The sequence below is a fragment of the Gopherus flavomarginatus genome, chromosome 4 (assembly GCF_025201925.1).
Source record: "Gopherus flavomarginatus isolate rGopFla2 chromosome 4, rGopFla2.mat.asm, whole genome shotgun sequence".
In the NCBI taxonomy this organism is placed as follows: domain Eukaryota; kingdom Metazoa; phylum Chordata; order Testudines; family Testudinidae; genus Gopherus; species Gopherus flavomarginatus.
This window is the reverse complement of record NC_066620.1, coordinates 102,913,620-102,937,033: the sequence shown is the minus strand read 5'-3', so window position 1 is coordinate 102,937,033 and position 23,414 is coordinate 102,913,620. Positions and strand designations below refer to the sequence as shown.

The 23,414-nt window shown below is 40.2% G+C and overlaps 1 protein-coding gene across 5 annotated transcripts in view; it reads right to left on the bottom strand.

Annotated features, from left to right (window-relative positions):
• Positions 1-563: 563 nt before the first annotated feature.
• The window catches only part of NUP43 (nucleoporin 43), a 34,481-nt gene continuing 11,630 nt past the window's right edge, over positions 564-23,414 (bottom strand). For 2 of the 5 annotated variants that reach the window (XM_050949802.1, XM_050949800.1), the window contains exons 2-8: positions 19,554-19,676; positions 19,196-19,273; positions 15,904-16,084; positions 9,200-9,335; positions 7,360-7,511; positions 4,134-4,256; positions 564-1,776 (exon numbers count right to left, since the gene is read on the bottom strand). In XM_050949802.1, the coding sequence (XP_050805759.1) occupies positions 1,565-1,776; positions 4,134-4,256; positions 7,360-7,511; positions 9,200-9,335; positions 15,904-16,084; positions 19,196-19,273; positions 19,554-19,565 (894 nt within the window). In that variant the 5' untranslated portion in view covers positions 19,566-19,676 and the 3' untranslated portion in view covers positions 564-1,564. Of the gene's footprint in view, positions 1,777-4,133; positions 4,257-7,359; positions 7,512-9,199; positions 9,336-15,903; positions 16,085-19,195; positions 19,274-19,553; positions 19,677-19,871; positions 20,333-22,563; positions 22,757-23,414 lie in introns of those variants that run through there. The other 3 variants (XM_050949801.1, XM_050949804.1, XM_050949803.1) reach the window with 3 other exon arrangements.

Here is a 23,414-nt window from a genome sequence, read left to right as displayed (position 1 = left end):
GCCTGCCCTGGTCCTGCACCGCACCTGGAAGCAGCTGGCACCACTTTCCTGCAGCCCCTGGGCAGGGGCAGAGGGCTCTGCGCGCTGCCCTCGCCTGTGAGTACCTCCCCCAAAGCTCCCATTGGCCGGTTCCTTGTTCCCGGCCAATGGGAGCTGCAGGGGTGATGCATGGCGCCAGGGGCTGCAGGGATGTGGGGCTGGCTGCTTCTGGGAGTGGTGCAGGGCCCGCGCTGCCACGGAGGCGGCAATCCCATGGGCCGCAGTTTGCCCACCCCTGGATTAGAGGGTGCTCTACACATCTGAGAAGTCAAGTTATTAGGGCATAGTAACTAAGGTCCCAATCCCATAAGCTAATTTGTGCAGGTGGACCATGGTTCCAGCATGGAATCCCTTGTGGGACCTTAAAGTGGGTGTGCTGCATATTAAGATCAACTTCTATCAATCAGTCAATTGTAACACTAAACTAAGCCAAAAATACACTGTTTAGCCTTCTGTAAGATACCCATTCAAATTTATCTTTCACTTTATAATAAAAGCCAAGGCATACGAATGAGTAAATAAAATTCTGGTGGAAAAATTTTTTATTAAAAACATTGGAGAAAGAGCTCCTTGTTAAAAAAGCTAGACACAATATTGAAAAATTAGGTGTTTTTATGATAGCTGTTGGGAAACACTTCGATTTGGTATTCCATTAATTTTGACAACACTCATGACTACAGTTTTGTCAAAAACTGTTTATCGTATGAACTTAACCTTAACAGGATAATGTCTGTCCAACACCTACAAAGACTACCTTATAAACATATTTTTTTCTACAAATCGAAAAGTGTACAGGCACAATGTCCACATCAAATTTTAACGTGCCCATCCATACCAGTGTTGTTAGCATTGTCTTAGATTACTACAGCTTCAAGATTTTTAGACTCCTATGGGACTTTTAACCATTCACCATTTAAACAGTCCTTTTTGCATGTCATATAACTAACTGTTTCCCTTTCTAGTTGTCACCCACTAGCATAACAATTGCATTTCTCATAGTGCATAGGGATGTTTAAATATAACAATTTCAAATAAAAAAAGTAATATTTCTATTAGTCTGTCTTTAAAAGAACCCAAGAATCCTAAATTTTGGCCTTGAATGAATACTTTAGTGTTACTACAATAGCATGAACATTAAGGGAGTTCAAGTATTTCATACAATAGCTTAAAAAAAAAGGTAACACCTTTAGAACATTTAAAATACAATTTATTTCCATACTGATTATTTTTTTGGTTGCCAAATAAGAAATGCTAAAGGCAGTAGGGAATAAAGAATGGTGCACTTACATAACATATGGTAACTGCTATTTCATTCACTGGATGCATAAGCATCAATGGCGATGGAACAGTTCTCAAGAGCCTTATTGTAGTTTGTTTTCCCTCTGCATTACTAGGACTACATTAAAGGCCCCTGCTTCCAGGCTTCTGTAAAAGATTTCCTTTTTAAAAATTTGGAATCCTTAGGACCTTTCCTGCTAGTTCTCAGGGAGGTTAAAATACTCAAGAGTGTTTCATTAAAGTATATTCAAGCAAAAAGATGTCTATTAACATAAATGGCTTCTGCATCAGTACCACATACTAGACAGGATCCTAAAACATCCAAGCTATTCACAGATAATGTCTGATTTGGAACTAAATTGGTGATTTCCATGCGGTCCTTGGTAGGATTGTTGCTTAGCCAGGCACTAATTACAGGCTGGTTAGCAGTGTGTGACAGAAGTGTAGTACTTCTTCCACCTAAACAAAAACAACACAACAAACAAAACAGTACCAGTTAGCTATGATTTTATTTACTTCAGTTCAGGATTGGGGTGGCATATTAAGCATTCAGCTAACATGCTGCGAATACCAAAGTCTGTGTTTTAGATTGAATTGATTTGATGGGCTTAGATGAGTCTCCAGTGGATCAAAAATATTTTGCATTATATAACTGACAGAAGTCACTCCAAATAGCTAGTTTTTACTAGCTTTTTACCAGATCTGCCCCTCAAGTGAGAGAGCTAATGCCATCATAACAGTAAGAAATCACCTCCTTAGGGTACAATGAGGAACAACATTATGATATATTATATTATATATATTATAGATATATTAACCTCTTGATTAATTAACTTTTGAACTGAAAGCAAGCTTGGACCTATGCAAGAAGTTTCCTTAGACAGTATTTTCCTATGTGTATTGCTGCTTTAGATTTGTGTTTAAGATATTGATCCAAATCACCCCCCCAATTTCCTGCTTATCCTTTACAAATGATACACCTGGTTTTGACTTTGCTGTGGAAAGAAACAGTCACAAGCTGCACAAAATCAGAATTAGGATTTCATTACAAGATTAAAATTGGTGGAAGAGACAGACTGAGAGAAAAGCTATTTGTTAAGAATTCAGGGTATGTAATAGGCAAACCTGGTACAACGAGAAGCAGAGTGCAACTAGATTTATTATTTAGTTTCAGTTATATCAGCTTTCCCCTATACAGAAATGCCTCAAACCTTTGAACCCAGGGGAGAGGGGGGTTTACTTCACAAGTAAATCTGAATATTTTCCCTATTTTTAGCTACCCTAATCTTCTGTACCTAGAAATTTCAGGTGTATTTACATCAACACTATGTTGCGACTTTTGGTTCTACATGGAGGTTAAATTCTGTACTCCAAAAATTAGGACTCGAATGAAAACAGAAGGCAGCAGAATCTGACCTTCTTAGTATTAAGTCTCATTTTTCATTAGAATAGGTTTTCCTCTACAATGATTTGTCTATAGGGCTGTCGATTAATTGCAGTTAACTCATGCAATTAACTCAAAAAATTAATTGTGATAATTGCAGTTTTAATCACACTATTATATGGACTACCAATTGAAATTCATTAAATATTTTTGGATATTCTTCTACATTTTCAAATATATTGATTTCAATTACAACACAGACTATAAAGTGTACACTGATCACTTTCTATTATTTTTCAATTACAGATATTTTCACTGTAAAAACAATAGTATTTTTCAATTCATCTCATACATGTACTGTAGTTCCATCTCTATCGTGAAAGTGCAACTTACAAACGTAATTTTTTGGTTAATAACTGCACTCAAACACAATGTAAAACTTCAGAGCCTACAAGTCCACTCAATCCTATTTCTTATTCAGCCAATTGCTAAGAGAAACAAGTTTGTTTACATTTATGGGAGGTAATGCTTCCTACTTCTTATTTACATCACCTGAAAGTGAGAACAGGCATTTGTATGTAGCCAGCATCACAAGATATTTACATGCCAGATGCACTAAAGATTCATATGGCCTTCATGCTTCAACCATCATTCCAGAGGACATGCATCCATCCTGATGACAGATTGACTCAAATGATGAACATGAACATGCGTTGGTCCACATTCCTTTGGATCGTTATCAAGCACGATCTGTCATCAGCATGGATGCATGTCCTCTGGAATGGTGGAGGAAGCATGAAGGGCCATATGAATATTTAATTTTACATTGTTTTATTTTTGAATGCCTTTTTTTGTACCTAATTCTACATTTGTAAGTTCAGCTTTCATGATAAAAAGACTGCACTACAGGGAAATTAATAAAAAAATATTTTTTTTACAGAGCAAATATTTGTAATCCAAGATAAATATAAAGTGAACACTGTACACTTTTGTATTCTGTGTTGTAATTGAAATTAATATATTTGAAAATGTAGAAAACATCCAAAAATTCTCCCTCAAGGATATATGCAGTTATATGGCATTTAGTGCCCTTCCAAATCAATAATTCTATGATTTTTAGAAAGTGAACTGGATTTAGCTGTGAAAATTCTGGATGTGCCCCTTGATCCATTGTTGGTGAGTGCATTCACATCAGATAAGAGGTAATATTTAAGGAAACAAGTGAAAGCACTGTAATTCTCTTGAAGAGGACCACTAAGGCTATCTCTTTCTAACACGAAATCATCATACTCCCATCTTTAATAGCCCTCAATATAAAATCAACGGAGTATAGAACAGTGTCCTCAAGCCAATTACTTAATTAACTACACTGCACAAACTCAGCCTAAGATATTCACCTTCCTAAAAGTAAGTTTGCTTCAAAAATCCTTACCTTGATGGAAAAAAGATGGCTTTTCTGATACATCTGAGGAGGTATCCCAATGCCAAAGAGAGCCATCTTCAGAACATGTAAATAGGTGATCTGGGTTGGAAGGATGGAAGTGAACTTCCCACACTACAAAAGTCAAGAGATTCAAGTTTATTACCCATGATTATATAAACAAATCTATATTAAAATATCATCAAAGAGTTTGATTCTCCAAGAAAACAAGGAAATTCCAAATCAAGGTGTTCAGTAAAACTCCTCAAGCAATGTACTGGAGATGAACTAAACTGTCTACAGAGCTTCCATTCTGTATTAACTGTAAAAAACCCCCACACAAAACCCCCACTTCTTTCGCAATCATTTCTGTCATTGCAAGGCCTCGGACATTGGTGTTTCTCTGTCCCTCCTATTCTCTGCCTGTGGCATATCAACAACTTGGCCTCCGCCTCTATGAGCTGTAATACTTTGGTCTAATTTCAATCATTGGGTTTAATGTGTGGGCGCTGGGTGGTGTTGATATAGCCTGTGACATACAGGAGGTCAGGCCAAATGATGTGAGGTCCCTTCTGGCCTTAAACTCCATAACTGACTGAACTTTTAGTGGTCACTGTCCTAAATAATACCGGAGATGACTAATTGAAAGACAAGAATTTTCTCCCTGGTTTAGATTGTGCATCATGTAAACCCAGTTTCACTGTTTCCCCTGGTTTTGTGGTTCTTGTCTCTCATCTGAAGTTGATTCATCTATCCTACTCCCAGAAGTGTGCTAGGTGCCCCATAAAACAAGGCAAAAAGGTCCCTGCCTTGAAGAGTTCACACTCTAAATTTAGATAGACAGAAAAACTAACAAGAAGGGAAAGGACATGAAAATAGGAATGCATTAACTAGGCTATACGCCCTTCATAAGACTGCACACTTTTCTCCGTTCACCTTAATGTTTAAGTTACCTGTGTCCTGCCAGACCAAAATTGTTTACTTACATAAAGTGGAATACATTTTAAAACCCATTTGTATCAGAACAGAACCCATACTATTGTATCAACTTTTATGAAGCATCACATATTAAATGTTAGAAAACAAATGCAACATACAGTAAAACCTCATTCGTTTGCACTAATGGGGGAAACCCAGTGCAAGTTACTAAATGCCAGGATAGGGCAGAAGTAAGTAAGAAATAACACTACTATACTTGCATAATTGTTTCTTGTTATTGAGATCAGTGGTAAGACAAAAAACACCAGAGCCAGGTTATCTAGCCAGTACTCGCTATAGCTTAGATGGGGTTGTGGGAGAGAAGCTAGCAGGCTTCGGTGGGGTGGACCATCAGAAGCCAAGAACTGGACTACTGTCTTTCAAAAAGGTGCACAGGCATAAACCTGATACCTTCACAATCTGCACACTAACTTCCTCTTTACTTATTGCCCCAAGAGGGCTGTTGGAACAGCATAGACCAACCTGACTGTACCCCTTCTGACTCATCAACACTTTTGTATCAGAGACCCGTACTTGACGGCATGCAATTTGATTAGCCAGTAGGTTCAGTATCACATGCATCACGCTACCCACAGCTAGAACCTGGCTAATACATCCATAAAACAAGCCCCCAAAGTTATGTTCAGTGTGAATTTTTGGGGTTTCTTCCTGAAAGAACTAGCCATATAATAAGTGTTAATACAATGCTATGCTTCGGATTTTAACAGCAAAGTTGTATATTCAATGCAGTGGATATACAGAGAACTGGTAGCGTTTCCCCCTGCCTCACCCCACGCAAATTAAGAAGCTGAGTGTAACAAGTGTACATTTTTCCCCTATAAATCAGTAGTTTTCAAACTTTTTTTTTTGTTGACCACTTGAAAATTGCTGAGGGTCTCGGCAGACCACTTAATGATCTTTCCAAATGTTATTTGTACCATTAGCTAACTATTGTAAAGCACTTTCGATAAAAGCGCTATATTAAAAAAACAAAAAACATTAATTTTTTTTGTTCTACAAATAAAAGCATACAACTCATTTTAATATCAGTAGTGTTACATTTCTAATGCCATGAATGTGCCCTCTTTCCCCCCGCTGCAATAGCCCCTGAGCTGGGGCTGGGAAGAGGTGCGCGTGTGCGCGCGCGCCTCTCTTCCCTAATGCAGCAGCCCCCGAGCTGGGGATGGGAAAGAGGGCTGTCTCTCCCCAGCAGCCACAGCCATGGGGCTGGGGAAAGTAGCCTCATTCTCTGGCCACTGCGGCCCTGCACATTCCAAATTCCCCATATCCCTCTCTTCTTATCCCATTGCCCCCTCCCACCTATGTCCTATTCCCCCCAAAGCCGCCGCCTCACATGTGCTTCTTCTCCAGGATCCAGGCACCTAATTAGTGGAGCCACACCTGTGCAGCTCCACTAATTACCTGGGTGGCCCTTCATTCTTGTGTGTGTGGTCGCCCAGGCGTGCACCTTAAAGGGAGCTATCCGTGGACCACCTGAATGGACCACAGTTTGAGAACCTCTGCCATAAACTAAGTTGACATTTAGAGATAAAAAGTAAAGTTTTCAAAATAACTTAAGTCCCATTGACTTTCAGTGGGACTTACGATCTTCAATGACGTAGACACTTTTGAAAATTTTACCCCAAATCTTAAAATACGTTTCTGCAACTGTCAAGGAATATTTCCAGCAAAATGTTGTGAAAAAGAGCTGCTCCCTCATAGCTAATGCTCTCAGACTTGCCAGTAGAAGTGGTTATGTTTCATCATTTGAGGGTACATCCCAACCACAACAAGGAACTAAAAGAAGTTATCCCAAAGAGTATTTTTAATAACTATTTTTTAAAGTTCTTTTTCTCTTTCCTCAGTTGCACATTTTCAGATTTGTCAGTTACTATAATCCTGTTCTTGGTGCTTATGTGAGTCCTATCAAATGTTAATAGGTGTTACATGAGGAAAAAGGACCACCAATATGCAATTCTTATAGAAACACACAGAGCAATATATGCTTAAAGGAGTTATAAGAAGCGCTGACAAAAAACAAACCACTTTCTCAATTCTGTTTTTTGTTTGACTAGACTTTTAGTTTGCCGTAACATACAGTGTTAACCAGCTCCTGTTAGACAAAGAATAAGCCTGGAAGCAAACAATGTGGATGAACACATATTTAGTAGCTATAACACAAAAAAGCAAATGTTTAAATCTTGTCCAAAAATACAGAAATATTTAGAGGTACAGTATCTGTTTCTCTTTAGCTTCTTACTTTCAGCTTCATGAGCATTGAGCAAGGACACTGGCATGCTGCCTTGTCTAACATCCCAGATACTCAACATTCCATCTTGTCCACCTGTAGCTACAATATGCTGCTGGTTGGGATGCCTGTCAACACAGTGTAGTGGAATTCTGTCACCTGTCCTGTAAAGAGGGGGGAAAACAAAAGTAACTTCCTGTTCAAACAATTTTTCCCTCCGAAAGCACTATACTGTTGATCAAAATTGGTAATTATATTCATTATGATCTATAATAACCAGGAGTATCTTACTACTGAGGTTAGAACAATTTGACACCCACTGGAACTTGTTTCTTTTATTAAGTTATTGTAGCAGTAATTAGAAAGGCTCTGTACCTTGTGGTTTATTATTGACCACCTACAAAAGCTTAATAAAGATTTCATTAGACGTGTAAAGGTGCTTTGTGGTAAGTAGTACAGATAATCTTATATTTACAAAAGGTTGTGACACGTCCATTCCTAATTCCAGTTCTAACACACAATAGGCTGCAAAGAGAGTCTTAGTCACTCACTCACTAGATAAGCCTGATTCCCCATTAACATCAGTGGGATTTTGATCAGGCTCTATATTTCAATTTCTTACCTACCTCACGAAGCACAGAGAATTAGTGTTCATAAAGCACCTTGAAGGCTAAAAGTGCCAAGTTTTACAAAATACTGTTTTCCTAACCAGAAATATAGTGTATTCCTAGGCGATGGAGGAAAAAATTTCTATAGATGGAAACACTGCAGTCCTCCAAGTACAATTACTGTCATAAACAGATAGTTAAGGGTTAATGTCTCTTTTACCTGTAAAGGGTTAATAAACAGTGAACCGGACACCTGACCAGAAGACCAATCAGGAAACAAGATACTTTCAAATCTTGGGGGAAGGAAGCCTTTGTTTGTGGTTTTTGGGTTTTGCTTTGTTCTGAGTCCTGAAAGGGACTAGACTTGCAACCAGGTTTCTTGCCAATCTCCCTGCTACAGTCTCTTATATATTCAGAATTGTGAGTATTAAGTAGGAAAGGCGGTTATAGTCTTTTGATGGTTTTCTGTATTTGCAAATGTGTAGTTTGCTGGAAGTATTCTAAATTGTATTTTGCTGGGAGGGGAGGAGGGGCAGGCTTCTCTCTAGTGTCTATAAGCTAAAAGACCCTGTAACTTTTACCATCTAAATTACAGAGACAACTTTTACTTTTTTTTTTCCACCCTTTCTTTTTATTAAAAGTTTTGCTTTTTAACATCTGTTTGATTTTTTCCCCTTGTTGAGTCTCAAGGGAATTGAGTCTGTACTTAACAGGGAAGGAGAATGGAGGGGAGAAGAGTGGAATCCCTTTGTTTTAGATTCACAGAGCTTGAATCTGACTCTCTCTCCAGGATAGCCCAGGGAGGGAAAGCCTGAGAAGGAGAGAGAAGGGGTTTGAATCACAGTGATCTTCCAGGGTAACCCAGGGAGGGAAAGCCTAGGAGAGGCACTGGTGAGGGAAAGTTTACTTTCCTTGTGTTAAGATCCAGGGGGTCTGGATCTTGGGGGTCCCCAGGGAAGGTTTTGGGGGGACCAGAGTGTATCAGGCACTCAAAGTCCTGATTGGTGGCAGCTATCAGATCTAAGCTGGTAATTAAGCTTAGGGAAATTTATGTTGGTACCCCATCTTTGGGACTCTAAGGTTCAGACTGGGGAAATATACCATGACAATTACAATATCCAAATTCAATTATGTATCACCTGTTATCAAGAAAGTATAGTCCAAGAAATTTATACGTAATAGATTTTGCTTTCTTGTTTAAGATGTATTTACTGGAAAATACAAGCTGAAAATAAGAAGCTTACAAGGAAAATATTTGAGATGGCTCATTTCTTTGCTGTCTGAAGTCCCATATTTTTAACTGTCCAATTGAATTTACTGTCAAAATCTCAGTTGTGCGAAGGAAAGTCACTGCATGGAGTGTACTGCTGTCTGCATTTTCTGCAAGAAGAAGAGATTAGGAAAATATTGATTCAACAAATACTGGTTATTATTAAATATTAACATCTATTTTCCTTTTATCTTCCAAAAACCCATGGTCTGCAGATTAAACTTCATTAGTTTTCAAAGCAGCTGCTCTTGAAACTCACTGCTAAGAACATTCTTCCTCCCCCTTTATTTATATTAGAATTTTCCAATATGCTCTAGCTTCCTCTATGTTCACAATGTGTTTGTACTGATAGACTTAGGGAGAAAGTGTATCTAGGGAGCCATTTCCCTAACCTGAATTCCCTACGAGTTTGTTTAAACAAAGTTATTGAAACAGATTCTTTTAATTTTACTGGGTTTATATGTGGTTTATAAAAATTTAAAGTTATAATTGAAGGTACATAGAAAAAGATATGCATGCTCTACAGACCATCTAGTTTGTTACTGACAGTCAGGTTATTGGTCTGTGGTTTATAAACTGAATTATTTGGAAGATTTACTACAAGTGGTTGACAAAAGAGTCAATGTAGTCAGTGTCTGTGGCATGCTCCATTGCTTTGCAACAGGCCTTTTCAAAAAAGCAACATATTGTATATCCCAAGTCCATTGTTTCACAACAACTGGAGGCTGTGAAACTTTTCATAGTATGATTCTGTGTTCTGTAAGAGCCACAACTCCTTCTACTATGCTAAATTAAAGAACTATCTACAAAAGGATTTCAGTGCTATTTCATCAATCTTTACCAAGCCATGACTTATTATTCAAATATCACTACCTACATGATGCCCATCCAGCAAGTCATCTGTTCTTAAATAAGTCTCCTCTATAGCAGCACTGCCCATTATTGATTAACCTAGTTACGGTAAAAATATTTGTTTTTCACTAAAATATTTAAGAGTGCTTTATGAACAGCATCATTCACCTTCAGAGATGAAAGCCAAGTCTAGCAGCATTTGGTCACTCTTTTGGAATTTAGAAGACAGTGCCCTCATTGACTGACTTATGCTACGTGGTCTTATTAACGTACGTTTTCTGTACAGCTCATACTTTGTTCTTTACTGTAGTGGAATAATGTGTATAAGAAGTGTACTAGTCTCCTTTTTAGATGCTTTTGCATTGTACTTGTTAATTCATATTTAAGATTAAGCAAAAATTCAGAAGGTATCCCTATTTTTCTCTTATGGAGATTACCTGAATTGTATAGCTATCATGTTAAGCTTTCACTTAAGTTAACGTGTTCTTGTGTGTTCAACTGGGAGTAGACAACCAGAGAACCTTCTCTAAAAGTGAACTAGACTACATTTTATGCATGCTTCACAAACACAGGAAAGGCAAATTCCATTAATACTTCAGCATATACTGAACTACTAGAAGAATTTAGAAAGTTTGCACCCTTTTAGCATTACTGAATATCCGCCTTCCATATATTTACATAGATTTCCCCTCTAGCTTTTCTTCTGAAGATAGTAGCTTTGCAGTTCAGAGATCATTACATTCCTGAACAATCTGTTACACAAAATTCAATGTGCTTATTTAGAAGTAAATTAGAATAGCAGTTAGCACAGTTGCCCAATTGATGTTTAACATGCAGATGAAGTTGAGCTTATTAATTCAGTGAAATTTCGAAGTGAAACACACACTAATGGCCATTTCCTGTAACATTTCTCCTCCTCTGTCTCTCCTTTATCCATACCAGAGAAGCAAATTTTGTTGGTCCACTGCAAGTCACTTAAGACAAGTTTCACTGACTAGAGCATATGCATAAATTTCCTTAACAAAGAAATAATGTGCAAGAAGGTATCCCCCCCCATCTACTCAGTCTCTTTACACAAAACGATTTCCCTCTTCTTTTTAATATTTCCTTTTTGTGTTCTGATGTATACTAAGTGCATGCCCTGCAGTAGAACTTAATGCAAATTTTGTCATACTATAGCACATTTGACTGTTTAGTATATATTGGACGAAGGTGTAACTACTTCCTGGTTCGCTCAAGAAACCTTCCCCAGGCAATCTTGTTTTGCTTAATGCCGCTATATCAATGTTGCAGCAGGCTAGTTCGAGCAATGAGAGCTGTCCTTCTCTCAGGTCTTGCAACAGCTTCTCGATCCAGGAGGGTATGAACATTCCATACACCAAGGGTAAGTTTTCTCAAATTTTTCTTTTGGTTTCGGCCACAGATTGGGTTAAACTGCCAGCCCACGGCTTGCTGGCCAGCTGTTGTAGGGCAGGCAATTTTTAGGCCACCTTTTCTAGGTCCCTCCCTTACTAGAGTGAGCAGTGCTGTCCTAAAGAGGGCTGCTCAGACGCCTGAGAGGCTGCCGGGCAACTCTACTGCCCCAAGTACAGAGCTAGACGACCACCTATTCACAGGCCGCCTGCGTGCAGGATTGGGACTACAACTCCCAGTAGTAACCTCCACCTGTCGCTTTGTCCCTCCCCCATTGCCACAGAACTTGGGTGGTATGATGATGTTTGATGATTTGCACAGGACCTGTGCGTGAAAGCTTTTTAAGTGGCAGAGCCGTTGCACGGGAGCAATCCCACTCTCTCGACCTTAGAAGCCAAAACACCAATGGTACGAAGAATTGTCACGACTGGTAACTTCTTTGGCTGCAGTGGATGGCCTTGATGTCTTCTGTGCCTCATCAAGCCCTTCACTTTTCACAAAGTGTTGCAGAACCACCTTCTTGGCCGTTGGATCATAGTGATCTCTTTCGCCCAGTCCGCCGGAGCTGACGTCGCATGCGGGTAGGCATATCCCTAATTCACTGAGGGTTTGAGTCCCATCAGTTACACTCACCTGGTTTGGCCGGCCTGTCGAATCTGTTGCCCAGGGTGTGGCCACTGTGCATGCTGCAGCTACTTGGAGCCACAGGTAAGAGCTGAGTGACAGGTGGGAACCAAAGTGGATGGACTACCCCCGAAGGGGTACGATAAGTCCCCTCATCAGAGGTACTACCCCTCCCTGGGAACCCCATACACCCCTATGTATGGGGTGTTTGTCTTGATGACAAACTGACATCTCAAGGACAACTGATTGGTACTGCAACCGAAAAGTGGGACCAGTTCAAGCAGATGGTGACTGACACAGCAATAACATCTCTTGGACCAAAGAAAAGAAGACATGATTGGTTTGATGAGAACTAAGAAATACGCTCAGCTCTGGAAGTAAAGAGAAAAGCCTTTATTGAATGGCAGAATGATCCCTCCTCAGTCTCCAAACAGGACCATTTCAAGTACCTTCAGAGCAAAACAGAAAGACCTCCGTCAGATACAAGACAACTGGTGGGAGAGCAAAGCCAAAGAAATCGAGCACTATGCTGAGACCCACAACTCAAAGATGTTCTTCAGTGCTATTAAGACTGTCTATGAACCTTCTAAACTAAGGACCAACCCACTGCTCTCATCAGACAACACAACGCTGATTAAAGATAAAGAAGGCATCAACGAAAGATGGCGAGAATACTTTAGCAACCTTCTCAATAGACCATCAACCGTGAATAATAACGTCCTCAATGAAATTTCACAACCACCTGCTCTGACAGATCTTGACTCTCTGCCCACTATAGATGAGATTAAGAAAGCTGTTAGCCAGATGAGTTCAGGAAAAGCTCCTGGGAAAGATGGGATACCAGCAGAGATATACAAAGCAGCAGATCCAGCAGCACTAGCAGCGTTACACAGTGTGATCATCAGCATCTGGGAGGATGAAAACATACCACAGGACCTTTGCAACGCTACTATTGTCTCTCTTTTCAAGAACAAAAGGCAGCAAAGCAGAATGTGGAAATTATACAGGCATATCCCTCCTCTCCGTTGGAGGGAAAATCATCGCCTGCATCATCTTCAACCGCCTAATAGCCAGTATTTCCAAGGCAAATCTACCTGAAAGTCAATGTGGTTTTCGACCTAGCCGGAGCACAATCGACATGGTGTTTGCCGTCAGACAAATACAAGAGAAGTGCATTGAACAGAACATGCACCTGTATGCTGTCTTCATAGATCTGACAAAGGCGTTTGATATCGTCAACAGGGAAGCCCTTTGGGCTATTCTAACATGACTTGGCTGCCCAAGAAAGTTTGTCCAGATTATATGCCTTTTTCAGGACAGCATGACAAGTGAAATATGGTTTGATGGAGCCACATCTGCCCCCTTCAACATCACCAACAGCATGAAACAAGGATGTGTTCTCGCTCCTGTCTTATTTAACCTGTTCTTTGCATGCGTCCTCAACCATGCAATGAAAGATCTGGATCGAGGTATATATTTGAAATACCAGCACGATGGTTCACTTTTTGACCTCGGTCGCCTGAATGCAAGGACTAAGACAGTGCAGAAACTCCTTCTTGAGGCACTCTTTGCCCACGACTGTGCCCTCATGGCTAACACTGAAAATGATCTTCAGCACATTGTCAACAAGTTTGCTGAGGCCTCGCAACTCTTTGGACTAACTATCAGCCTCGGAAAGACAGAAGTTCTCCATCAACCTGTACCTGGATCAAATGATTCTGTCCCAAGTATCTCCATTGATGGCACTCAGCTTAAAGTAGTGGAGAACTTTAGATACCTGGGTAGTGTCATATCCAGTGATGGATCACTGGATAATGAGATCAACGCAGGAATATCTAAAGCAAGCCAGGCACTTGGCTATCTGCTTGTCAAAGTTTTAAACCACCACAACATCCGGATGTCAACAAAACTGCTTGTGTACAGAGCTGCTGTTCTTTCATCTCTTTTGTACGGGTGTGAAACATGGACACTATATAGGCATCACATCAAGCAGCTCGAAGCATTCCACATGCGTTGCCGCCGCAACATCATGAAAATCTGCTGGCAAGACGAAGTGCCCAATCTTGAGGTCCTCGAGAGAGCCCAGATGATAAGCATCGAAATGATGATCATGAAGTCACAGCTACGTTGGACCAGTCATGTCAGCTGCATAGATGCCAACAGATTCCCCCACCAGCTTCTCTATGGTGAGCTCTCCCAGGGCATTTGGCATATAGGTTGTCCACGAAAACGTTACAAGGACACCATCAAAGCCAATCTGCAGTATAGCAGTATCAAACCCTAGGACCTTGAGGACGCCACCAGTGACAGAACACAGTGGTGTGCAACAATCAGAAATACCTGCATCGCCTTTGAGGAAGACCGCTGCCGGCGTCTACAAGAGGCACGTGAACGACGTCACAGAGCACCAGCTGTGCACAACCCACTGATTGCGAACTTCCCATGCACCATCTGCAGCCAAATGTGCACCTCTAGAATTGGCTTGTATAGCCATCACAGGGAACACCACGAGACCAACAATAGATGATTTGCTCAGATTTGTCATCATCGGATCGATGGACTACCAAGACATATTGGACATATTAGCTAAACAGTAAATTCCCTTTTTTTATTAGGAATGTAGTAGTACATAATCCTGTATCTATAGTGCAGTTTTTTTAAACAGTAAGATTATTTAAGTGTGCAGAATTTATGTGGGTTAAGTCATCTGAACAAAACAATTACACATTTAATACAATGTCTGTTATAAATAGTCACCCTGTCTTGTGTTCCATAGCAGATACAGAAATAGGATTCTTGGTCTAGAAGAGATTACAAATCTCTTACAGAAGTTCCCAGCAGAACTTTACCATCCCTATCACATACTTTTAGGATACATCTTGTATATTTCTGTAATGCCTTTCCATATAAGAGGATCCCAAAACACTTTGCCCATTAGCTTACTCATTACAGTTTGGATTCCTTCATTTACCAAAAATCCAGCTACACATGGGGTGAATCACAGCAGCTGTTTAACAGTGCAATTTCAGATAGGAAGTGAAAAATACCACGTTCGGCTGGAACTGTCTGGGAAGTAAAAGAATGTTATCAATTTAGAATTATTATTTTTTTAATCTGAATTTTTTTTAGATACCATTTAAGTGGGTGACTTACTCAATATTACTGTAACAGAAAGATTAGAGAAACATTTCTTTTTCAGTTTGTTTACTTTGTACATTTCACTTCTTATATGGTTGTTTCTTTTGTGTGAATGGGGTTTTCCCACAAGAGAGAAAATGTAATTGCAAAACTACAAAAAATGGCAAGAGAACTCAAGGGACCAATATAGTACCAGAAGCTACTTTTAACATTTTTAATTTTGTAGTGTCCCTTTAGATAGACATAAAACGAAAATACCAAAATTAGAATTTTGCCAGAACTAAGGATAACATCTCTGTAAGTGTGAAAAGAAGGATGGGCTCATATTGACCACCTGTGATCAATATCTTGATAGTCATGTTTCAAAAGGTAGTATCATTTAAAATAGCTGCTGAGACAAATAATGCAGTATTGCAGAAGCTGTGCAACACACATGCATGCAGGTAGCTCTAAGTCTGAATTTTGTCTGTCAATTAAACACTATAAAATAGAAAATATTTTAGATCTGGATGAATGCCCATTACAGGTTCTATTTGAGACATTCAGCACAATTCTGAAGTTACTGGCTATTTCTTTTTTCGTTTGTCACTTGATGAGCAGAGACTGAAATTCTTTAGACCACATTCCTTAAAAAGTGATTATTTGGCCTACCTATAGTTCTCACAGCCTCCCTGTGGTCAGCTCTGAAAAGATTTATTCGACCATCCTCTCCAACAGTGACAATTTCTGGGTTGTTGCAGATGACCCCTGTACATGACGCTCCACCATAGAAAGGTGTATCTGGATCCACATGGTAATGAGCCCTCTCCCATCGTTGGTTAACAGATAAAGTCTAAGCAGTAAGTAAAGAGGAGAATTTATCAATAGTACTAATTAACAATCTTGTGATAGTGTTAGAGACCAAAGCTTCTGAAATATTTAAAGAAGTACTGATATAACCAGGGCACACCAAATTGTTTCAAGATTGTTCACATTAATACAGATCAGAAGATCTTTCATTCCTCTTTAATCCCCAATGCACAACCCTGCATTGCAGGCACTATCCTTCTGGGTATAATGGACCAGACAGAACTCTCTTCTCATCTCAATTACTGGAGCCTCTTAACAGGGACACGTTGAATAGCAATAGCTCTAGAAAGCATAAGAATCCTACCTATCTATTTACATATTTACCTTTATGATCTGGGACATGTATTTCAACACGGTGATATTTATCAAGGATATAGGATCTTCATGAGATCTGGATACTGAGCATAGACTGAGATCAAATAATAGGTTTATGGCAGTAAGCAAGGCAAATTGCCAAAAAAGAAAATCTCTCTATTGTGTAGTTGTGAGAACAACTAAATGAAAGTAAAACAGACCAATACTTAAAGCTAATTTATGAGTTTTGGTATACATACAGCCAGCTTAGTACCATAGCAAACACCATTAAAAATCCTTTTAATCTTTTATTAGAAGATACAGAAGAGACAGAAAAACAGTTAAAGCATTTGAAATTTGAAGTATTAATTAAGGCTTTTATTTGAACAAGCTTTCTTGTTCCCTTTCCTTTTAACTGGAGAAAGGAAAACCTCCTTCTTTGACAGTCTCTTAGATGGTATGAAAATTGAAAGGTGGATAAGGAACTGGTTAAAGGGGAGACTACAACGGGTTGTACTGAAGGGTGAACTGTCAGCCTGGAAGGAGGTTACTAGTGGAGTTCCTCAAGGATCAGTTTTGGGACCAATCTTATTTAGCCTTTTTATTACTGACCTTGGCACAAAAAGCGGGAATGTGCTAATAAAGTTTGCGGATGACACAAAGCTGGGAAGTATTACTAACACAGAGAAGGACCGGGATATCATACAGGAAGATCTGGATGACCTTGTAAACTGGAGTAATAGTAATAGGATGAAATTTAATAGTGAAAAGTGCAAGGTCATGCATTTAGGGATTAATAATAATTTTAGTTATAAATTGGGGACACATCAGTTGGAAGCAACAGAGGAGGAGAAGGACCTCGGAGTATTGGTTGATCACAGGATGACTATGAGCCGCCAATGGGATACAGCCGTTAAAAAAGCTAATGCAGTTTTAGGCTGCATCAGGCGAGGTATTTCCAGCAAAGATAAGGAGATGTTAGTACCGTTATACAAGGCACTGGTGAGTCCTCATCTGGAATACTGTGTGCAGTTCTGGTCTCCCATGTTTAAGAAGGATGAATTCAAACTGGAACAGGTTCAGAGACGGGCTACTAGGATGATTCGAGGAATGGAAAACCTGTCTTATGAAAGGAGACTCAAAGAGCTTGGCTTCTTTAGCCTAACCAGAAGAAGGTTGAGGGGGAATATGCTTGCTCTTTATAAATATATCAGAGGGACTAATATTAGGGAGGAAGAGGAATTATTTAAGCTTAGCACCAATGTAGACACAAGAACAAATGGGTATAAACTGGACACTAGGAAGTTTAGAATTGAAATTAGATGAAAGTTTCTAACCATTAGAGGAGTGAAGTTCTGGAACAGCCTTCCAAGGGGAGTAGTGGGGGCAAAAGACATATCTGGCTTTAAGACTAAGCTTGATAAGTTTATAGAAGGGATAGTATGATGGATAGCTTAATTTTGGCAACTGATCTTTGGATTATCAGCAGGTAAGTATGCCCAGTGGTCTGTGATGGGATGGGATCTGAGTTACTGCAGAGAATTCTTTCCTGAGTGCTGGCTGGTGAGTCTTGCCCACATGCTCATGGTTTAGCTGATCGCCATATTTGGGGTCGGGAAGGAATTTTCCTCCGGGGCAGATTGGCAGAGGCCCTAGAGGTTTTTTGCCTTCCTCTGCAGTGTGGGGCATGGGTCACTTACTGGTGGATTCTCTGCAGCCTGAGGTCTTCAAATCACAATTTGAAGACTTCAATAACTCAGACATAGGTTAGGGGTTTGTTATAGAAGTGGATGGGTAGGGTTCTGTGGCCTGCTTTGTGCAGGAGGTCAGACTAGATGATCATATTGGTCCCTTCTGACCCTAAAGTCTATGAGTATTAAAAATGGTAATAACTGTCCTTTAGGGGGAAAAGAAAAGAAGCTGAATAAAATGGTCTGAAACTATTGTTGCTGCTGTTGTTCAAGTCCAAAACTTTCAAGGAAAAAAAGAAGTTAATTGAGATGAGCTGCAGCTGTTGTCAAAGTCCAATCCCATTTCATTGTAGGCAGGGTTTGGGATTCAGCTAGAACTGAGTGAAGTGGTGTTGTCATTGGTATTGTTCTCTTTGGCTTGGTCTGATCAGAACATCCCTCAGGTTTAGGACAAAACAAAGCTCCAGTGTGCAGAAGACTGTGGGGGGTGACAGCCATGGTGGTGAAGTTTGCTCCAGTTGCCTTCATCTGTTTCTATTTTTGTTTTTGTATTTTCCACAAAACATTTTCTCTTTTAATGACTCGAAAAGGGAATGATTGGTGGAATACCCCATTTCCTCATTATTTTGTTTATTAATTAGACATAATATTTGACATACCATTTTTAGATTAACAACTTTTGGCTTTAAATTTTCTGTTTTTAACAAGCATAATTTTAAACACAATCTTTGAATTATGTTCACTTGTCCTTTTTGTTTAGACTAATTTAATTATGTTATCTGTCTTTAATATCTTTTCCCATTACCATTTGTTATTATGTTATTGCAATACCTTATGAACATATGCACACTTTCTACAATAAAGTTCACAAATTTAGGTAAATTTGTAAGCCCAGTTGTTACCACAGGTCCACTTATTTAAATACTATCAGACTATTCTACATATTTTAAAAATTAGCCTAGTTTACAGAATTTAGGACTCATGAGTTCAGCTGCTTCATGTTTTGATAATTCTCAGAATTCATGTCTCTGTGTGCTCTAAAATGATTTGTACTATAAGCAACAGTAGCTGAAACCAAGTGAAAGTTACTTCTACAGTGAGTTATTTACCTGATTATTCTGATGGTGTCGGAAAATGGTTACACTTCCTGTTGATGAAGCAGCTACAATTCTTTCCTGGTCAAAAAACTAAGAAGAAATATCTTAAGCTTGTTACAGTTTGAGGACATGATCACAAGAACACAAATGATTTGAATTTTCAGCAGTCTTACTCATTGTTAGATAATCTCAGAATGTACAAATGCAAAAACTGATGTTTGGAAATTGATTTAGACAATAATCTCCTAGAAAAAAAATTATATGATGCTCAATATTCAGATATCCCAATGATACTTAAAATATTCCTTACAAGTGTTAAATCTTTATTAAAAAGAAGGAAAAAAACAGCCATTGGATATAACTATTTTACCTGCATGTCCATGACATCACCATGGTGTCTGATATCACATAACAGCTGTGGTTCTCCTTGATACTCCTCATTGGGACCCAAACTTCCAAAGTCTCCAACAGACCAAACAGAGATCTTGTTTTCCTGTATGACAAGAGTGAAGCTAGCTTATTTTAAAATATTTTAAGATGCTTTTGTCAATAAGTCAGTTGAGACAAAGTGGGTGAGATAACATTTTTAATTGGACCAAATTCTGTTGGTAAAAGAAACAAGCTTGTCTCTTTGACAATAGCTGGTCCAATAGAAGATATTACCTCACCCACCTTATCGCTCTAATACCTTGGGACCAATACAGCTACACTTGAAACAATAAAAGCAGCAAAGAATCCTGTGGCACCTTATAGACTAACGGACGTTTTGGAGCATGAGCTTTCGTGGGTGAATACCCACTTCGCCAGATGCATGTAGTGGAAATTTCCAGGGGCAAGTATATATATGCAAGCAAGCTAGAGATAATGAGGCCCTGTTCTAGCAGTTGAGGTGTGAAAACTAAGGGACAAGAAACTGGTTCTGTAGTTGGCAAGCCATTCACAGTCTTTGTTTAATCCTGAGCTGATGGTGTAAAATTTGCAGATGAACTGAAGCTCAGCAGTTTCTCTTTGAAGTCTGGTCCTGAAGTTTTTTTGCTGCAGGATGGCCACCTTAAAGTCTGCTAGAGTGTGGCCAGGGAGGTTGAAGTGTTCTCCTACAGGTTTTTGTATATTGCCATTCCTAATATCTGATTTGTGTCCATTTATCTTTTTCCGTAAAGACTGTCCAGTTTGGCCGATGTACATAGCAGAGGGGCATTGCTGGCATATGATGGCGTAGATTACATTGGTGGACGTGCAGGTGAATGAACCGGTGATGGTGTGGCTGATCTGGTTAGGTCCTGTGATGGTGTCGCTGGTGTAGATATGTGGGCAGAGTTGGCATCAAGGTTTGTTGCATGGATTGGTTCCTGAGCTAGAGTTACTATGGTGCGGTGTGCAGTTACTGGCAGGTTGTCTGTGGGCAAGGACTGGCCTGCTACCCAAGGCCTGTGAAAGTGTGGGATCATTGTCCAGAATGGGTTTTAGATCCCTGATGATGCGTTAGAGGGGTTTTAGCTGGGGACTGTATGTGATGGCCAGTGGAGTCCTGTTGGTTTCTTTCTTGGGTTTGTCTTACAGTAGAAGACTTCTGGGTACACGTCTGGCTCTGTTTCCTTATTTCCTCATGCGGGTATTGTAGTTTTGAGAATGCTTGGTGGAGATTTTGTAGGTGTTAGTCTCTGTCTGAGGGATTAGAGCAGATGCAGTTGTACCTCAGTGCTTGGCTGTAGACAATGGATCGTGTGATGTGCCTGGGATGGAAGCTGGAGGCATGAAGGTAGGCATAGCGGTCGGTAGATTTTTGGTATAGGGTGGTGTTAATGTGACCATCACTTATTTGCACCATGGTGTCTAGGAAGTGGACCTCCCATGTAGATTGGTCCAGGCTGAGGTTGATGGTAGGGTGGAAGCTGTTGAAATCGTGGTGGAATTTTTTCAGAGTCTCCTTCCCATGGGTCCAGATGATGAAGATGTCATCAATGTAGCGTAGGCAGAGAAGAGGTGTGAGTGGACGAGAGCTGAGGAAGCATTGTTCCAGGTCGGCTATAAAAATATTGACATATTGTGGGGCCATGTGGGTGCCCATAGCAGTGCCACTGATCTGGAGATATATATATATTGTCATCAAATTTGAAATAGTTGTGTGTGAGGATAAAGGCACAGAGCTCAGCAGCGACTTGTGCTGTGGCATCATCAGGGATACTGTTCTTGACAGCTTGTATTCCACCTGTGTGTGGGATGTTTGTGTAGAGAGCCTCCACATCCACGGTGGCTAAGATGGTGTTTTCTGGAAGGTCACCAATGCATTGTAGTTCCCTCAGGAAATCAGTGGTGTCACGGAGATAGCTGGGAGTGCTGGTGGCATAGGGTCTGAGTAGAGAGTCCACATATCCAGACAGTCCTTCAGTGAGAGTGCCAATGCCCGAGATGATGGGGCGTCCAGGATTTTCGGGTTTGTGGATCTTGGGTAGTAGATAGAATAACCCTGGTCAGGGCTCTAAGGGTATGTTGATTTGTTCCGATGTTAGTGTAGGAAGTGTCCTGAGTAGATGGTGCAGTTTCTTAGTGTATTCCTCAATGGGATCTGAGGGAAGTGGTCTGTAGAATTTGGTATTGGAGAGTTGTCTGGCGGCCTCCTTTTGGTAGTCAGACCTGTTCATGACGACAACAGCACCTCCTTTTCAGCCTCTTTGATGATAACGTCAGGGTGGTTTCTGAGGCTGTGGATGGCATTGTGTTCTGCACGACTTAGGTTATGAGGCAAGCGATGTTGTTTTTCTACAATTTCTGCCTGTGCACGGGGGCGAAAGCATTCAATGTATAGGTCCAGACTATCATTTCGACCCTCAGGAGGAGTCCATGTGGAGTTCTTCTTCTTGTGCTGTTGGTGGGAGGGTACCTGTGTATCAGTGCGCTGTTCAGTGTTGTCCTGAAAGTATTCTTTGAATCGGAGATGGCAAAAGTAGGCTTCCAGATCGCCGCAGAACTGTATCATGTTGGTGGGGATGGCAGGGCAGAAAGAGAGTCCTCGAGATAGCCCAGAAGAAAAGTCTGTCCTGAGTGTGTAGTTGGACAGACTGACGATATTGCTGGGTGGGTTGAGGGTACCACGGTTGTGGCCCCATGAGGCAGGTAGGAGTTTAGACAGCTTACAGTCCTTTTTCCTTTGCAGAGAGGTGAAGTGAATAATGTAGATCCCCTGTCTTATTTTAGTGAAGTCCGTTTGTATAGAAGTTTGGTTATTAACAAGAGTTTCCAGTTTGGAGAGCTCTTTTTTGATGTTTTCTTGTTTGCTGTATAGGATGCTGATCAGGTGGTTCCCTCAGTTTCTTTGATAGAGTATGGCATAATCTCTCATTGTGGTCTGTGTAGTATGTAGATAGCAGTGGATTTTTTACCTTTAGTCCATTTGGTATGATGTCCATCCGTTTGCATTTGGAAAGGAAGATGATATCTGTCTGTATTTGTGCAAGTTTCTTGATCAGTCACACCATCACCGGTTCATTCACCTGCACGTCCACCAATGTAATCTACGCCATCATATGCCGGCAATGCCCCTCTGCTATGTACATCGGCCAAACTGGGCAGTCTCTACGGAAAAGGATAAATGGACACAAATCAGACATTAGGAATGGCAATATAAAAAAACCTGTAGGAGAACACTTCAACCTCCCTGGCCACACTCTAGCAGACCTTAAGGTGGCCATCCTGCAGCAAAAAAAATTCAGGACCAGACTTCAAAGAGAAACTGCTGAGCTTTAGTTCATCTGCAAATTTGACACCATCAGCTCAGGATTAAACAAAGACTGTGAATGGCTTGCCAACTACAAAACCAGTTTCTCCTCCCTTGGTTTTCACACCTCGGAACTGCTAGAACAGGGCCTCATCCTCCCTGATTGAACTAACCTCGTTATCTCTAGCTGGCTTGCAAATATATACCTGCCCCTGGAAATTTCCACTACATGCATCTGACGAAGTGGGTATTCACCCACGAAAGCTCATGCTCCAAAACGTCTGTTAGTTTATAAGGTGCCACAGGATTCTTCGCTGCTTTTACAGATCCAGACTAACACGGCTACCCCTCTGATACTTGAAACAGTAAGTCATCTCAGCTTTCTCTCTCTCTTTTTTTTGTATTTACACAGCATATTAATCCCGCAAAATGTTAAGCAATTAATGTAATCTACATAACCAGTTAAATGCAGCCATCTCCAAAGAGGAAAGAGCTAGTCAATCAGCACACTCCAAA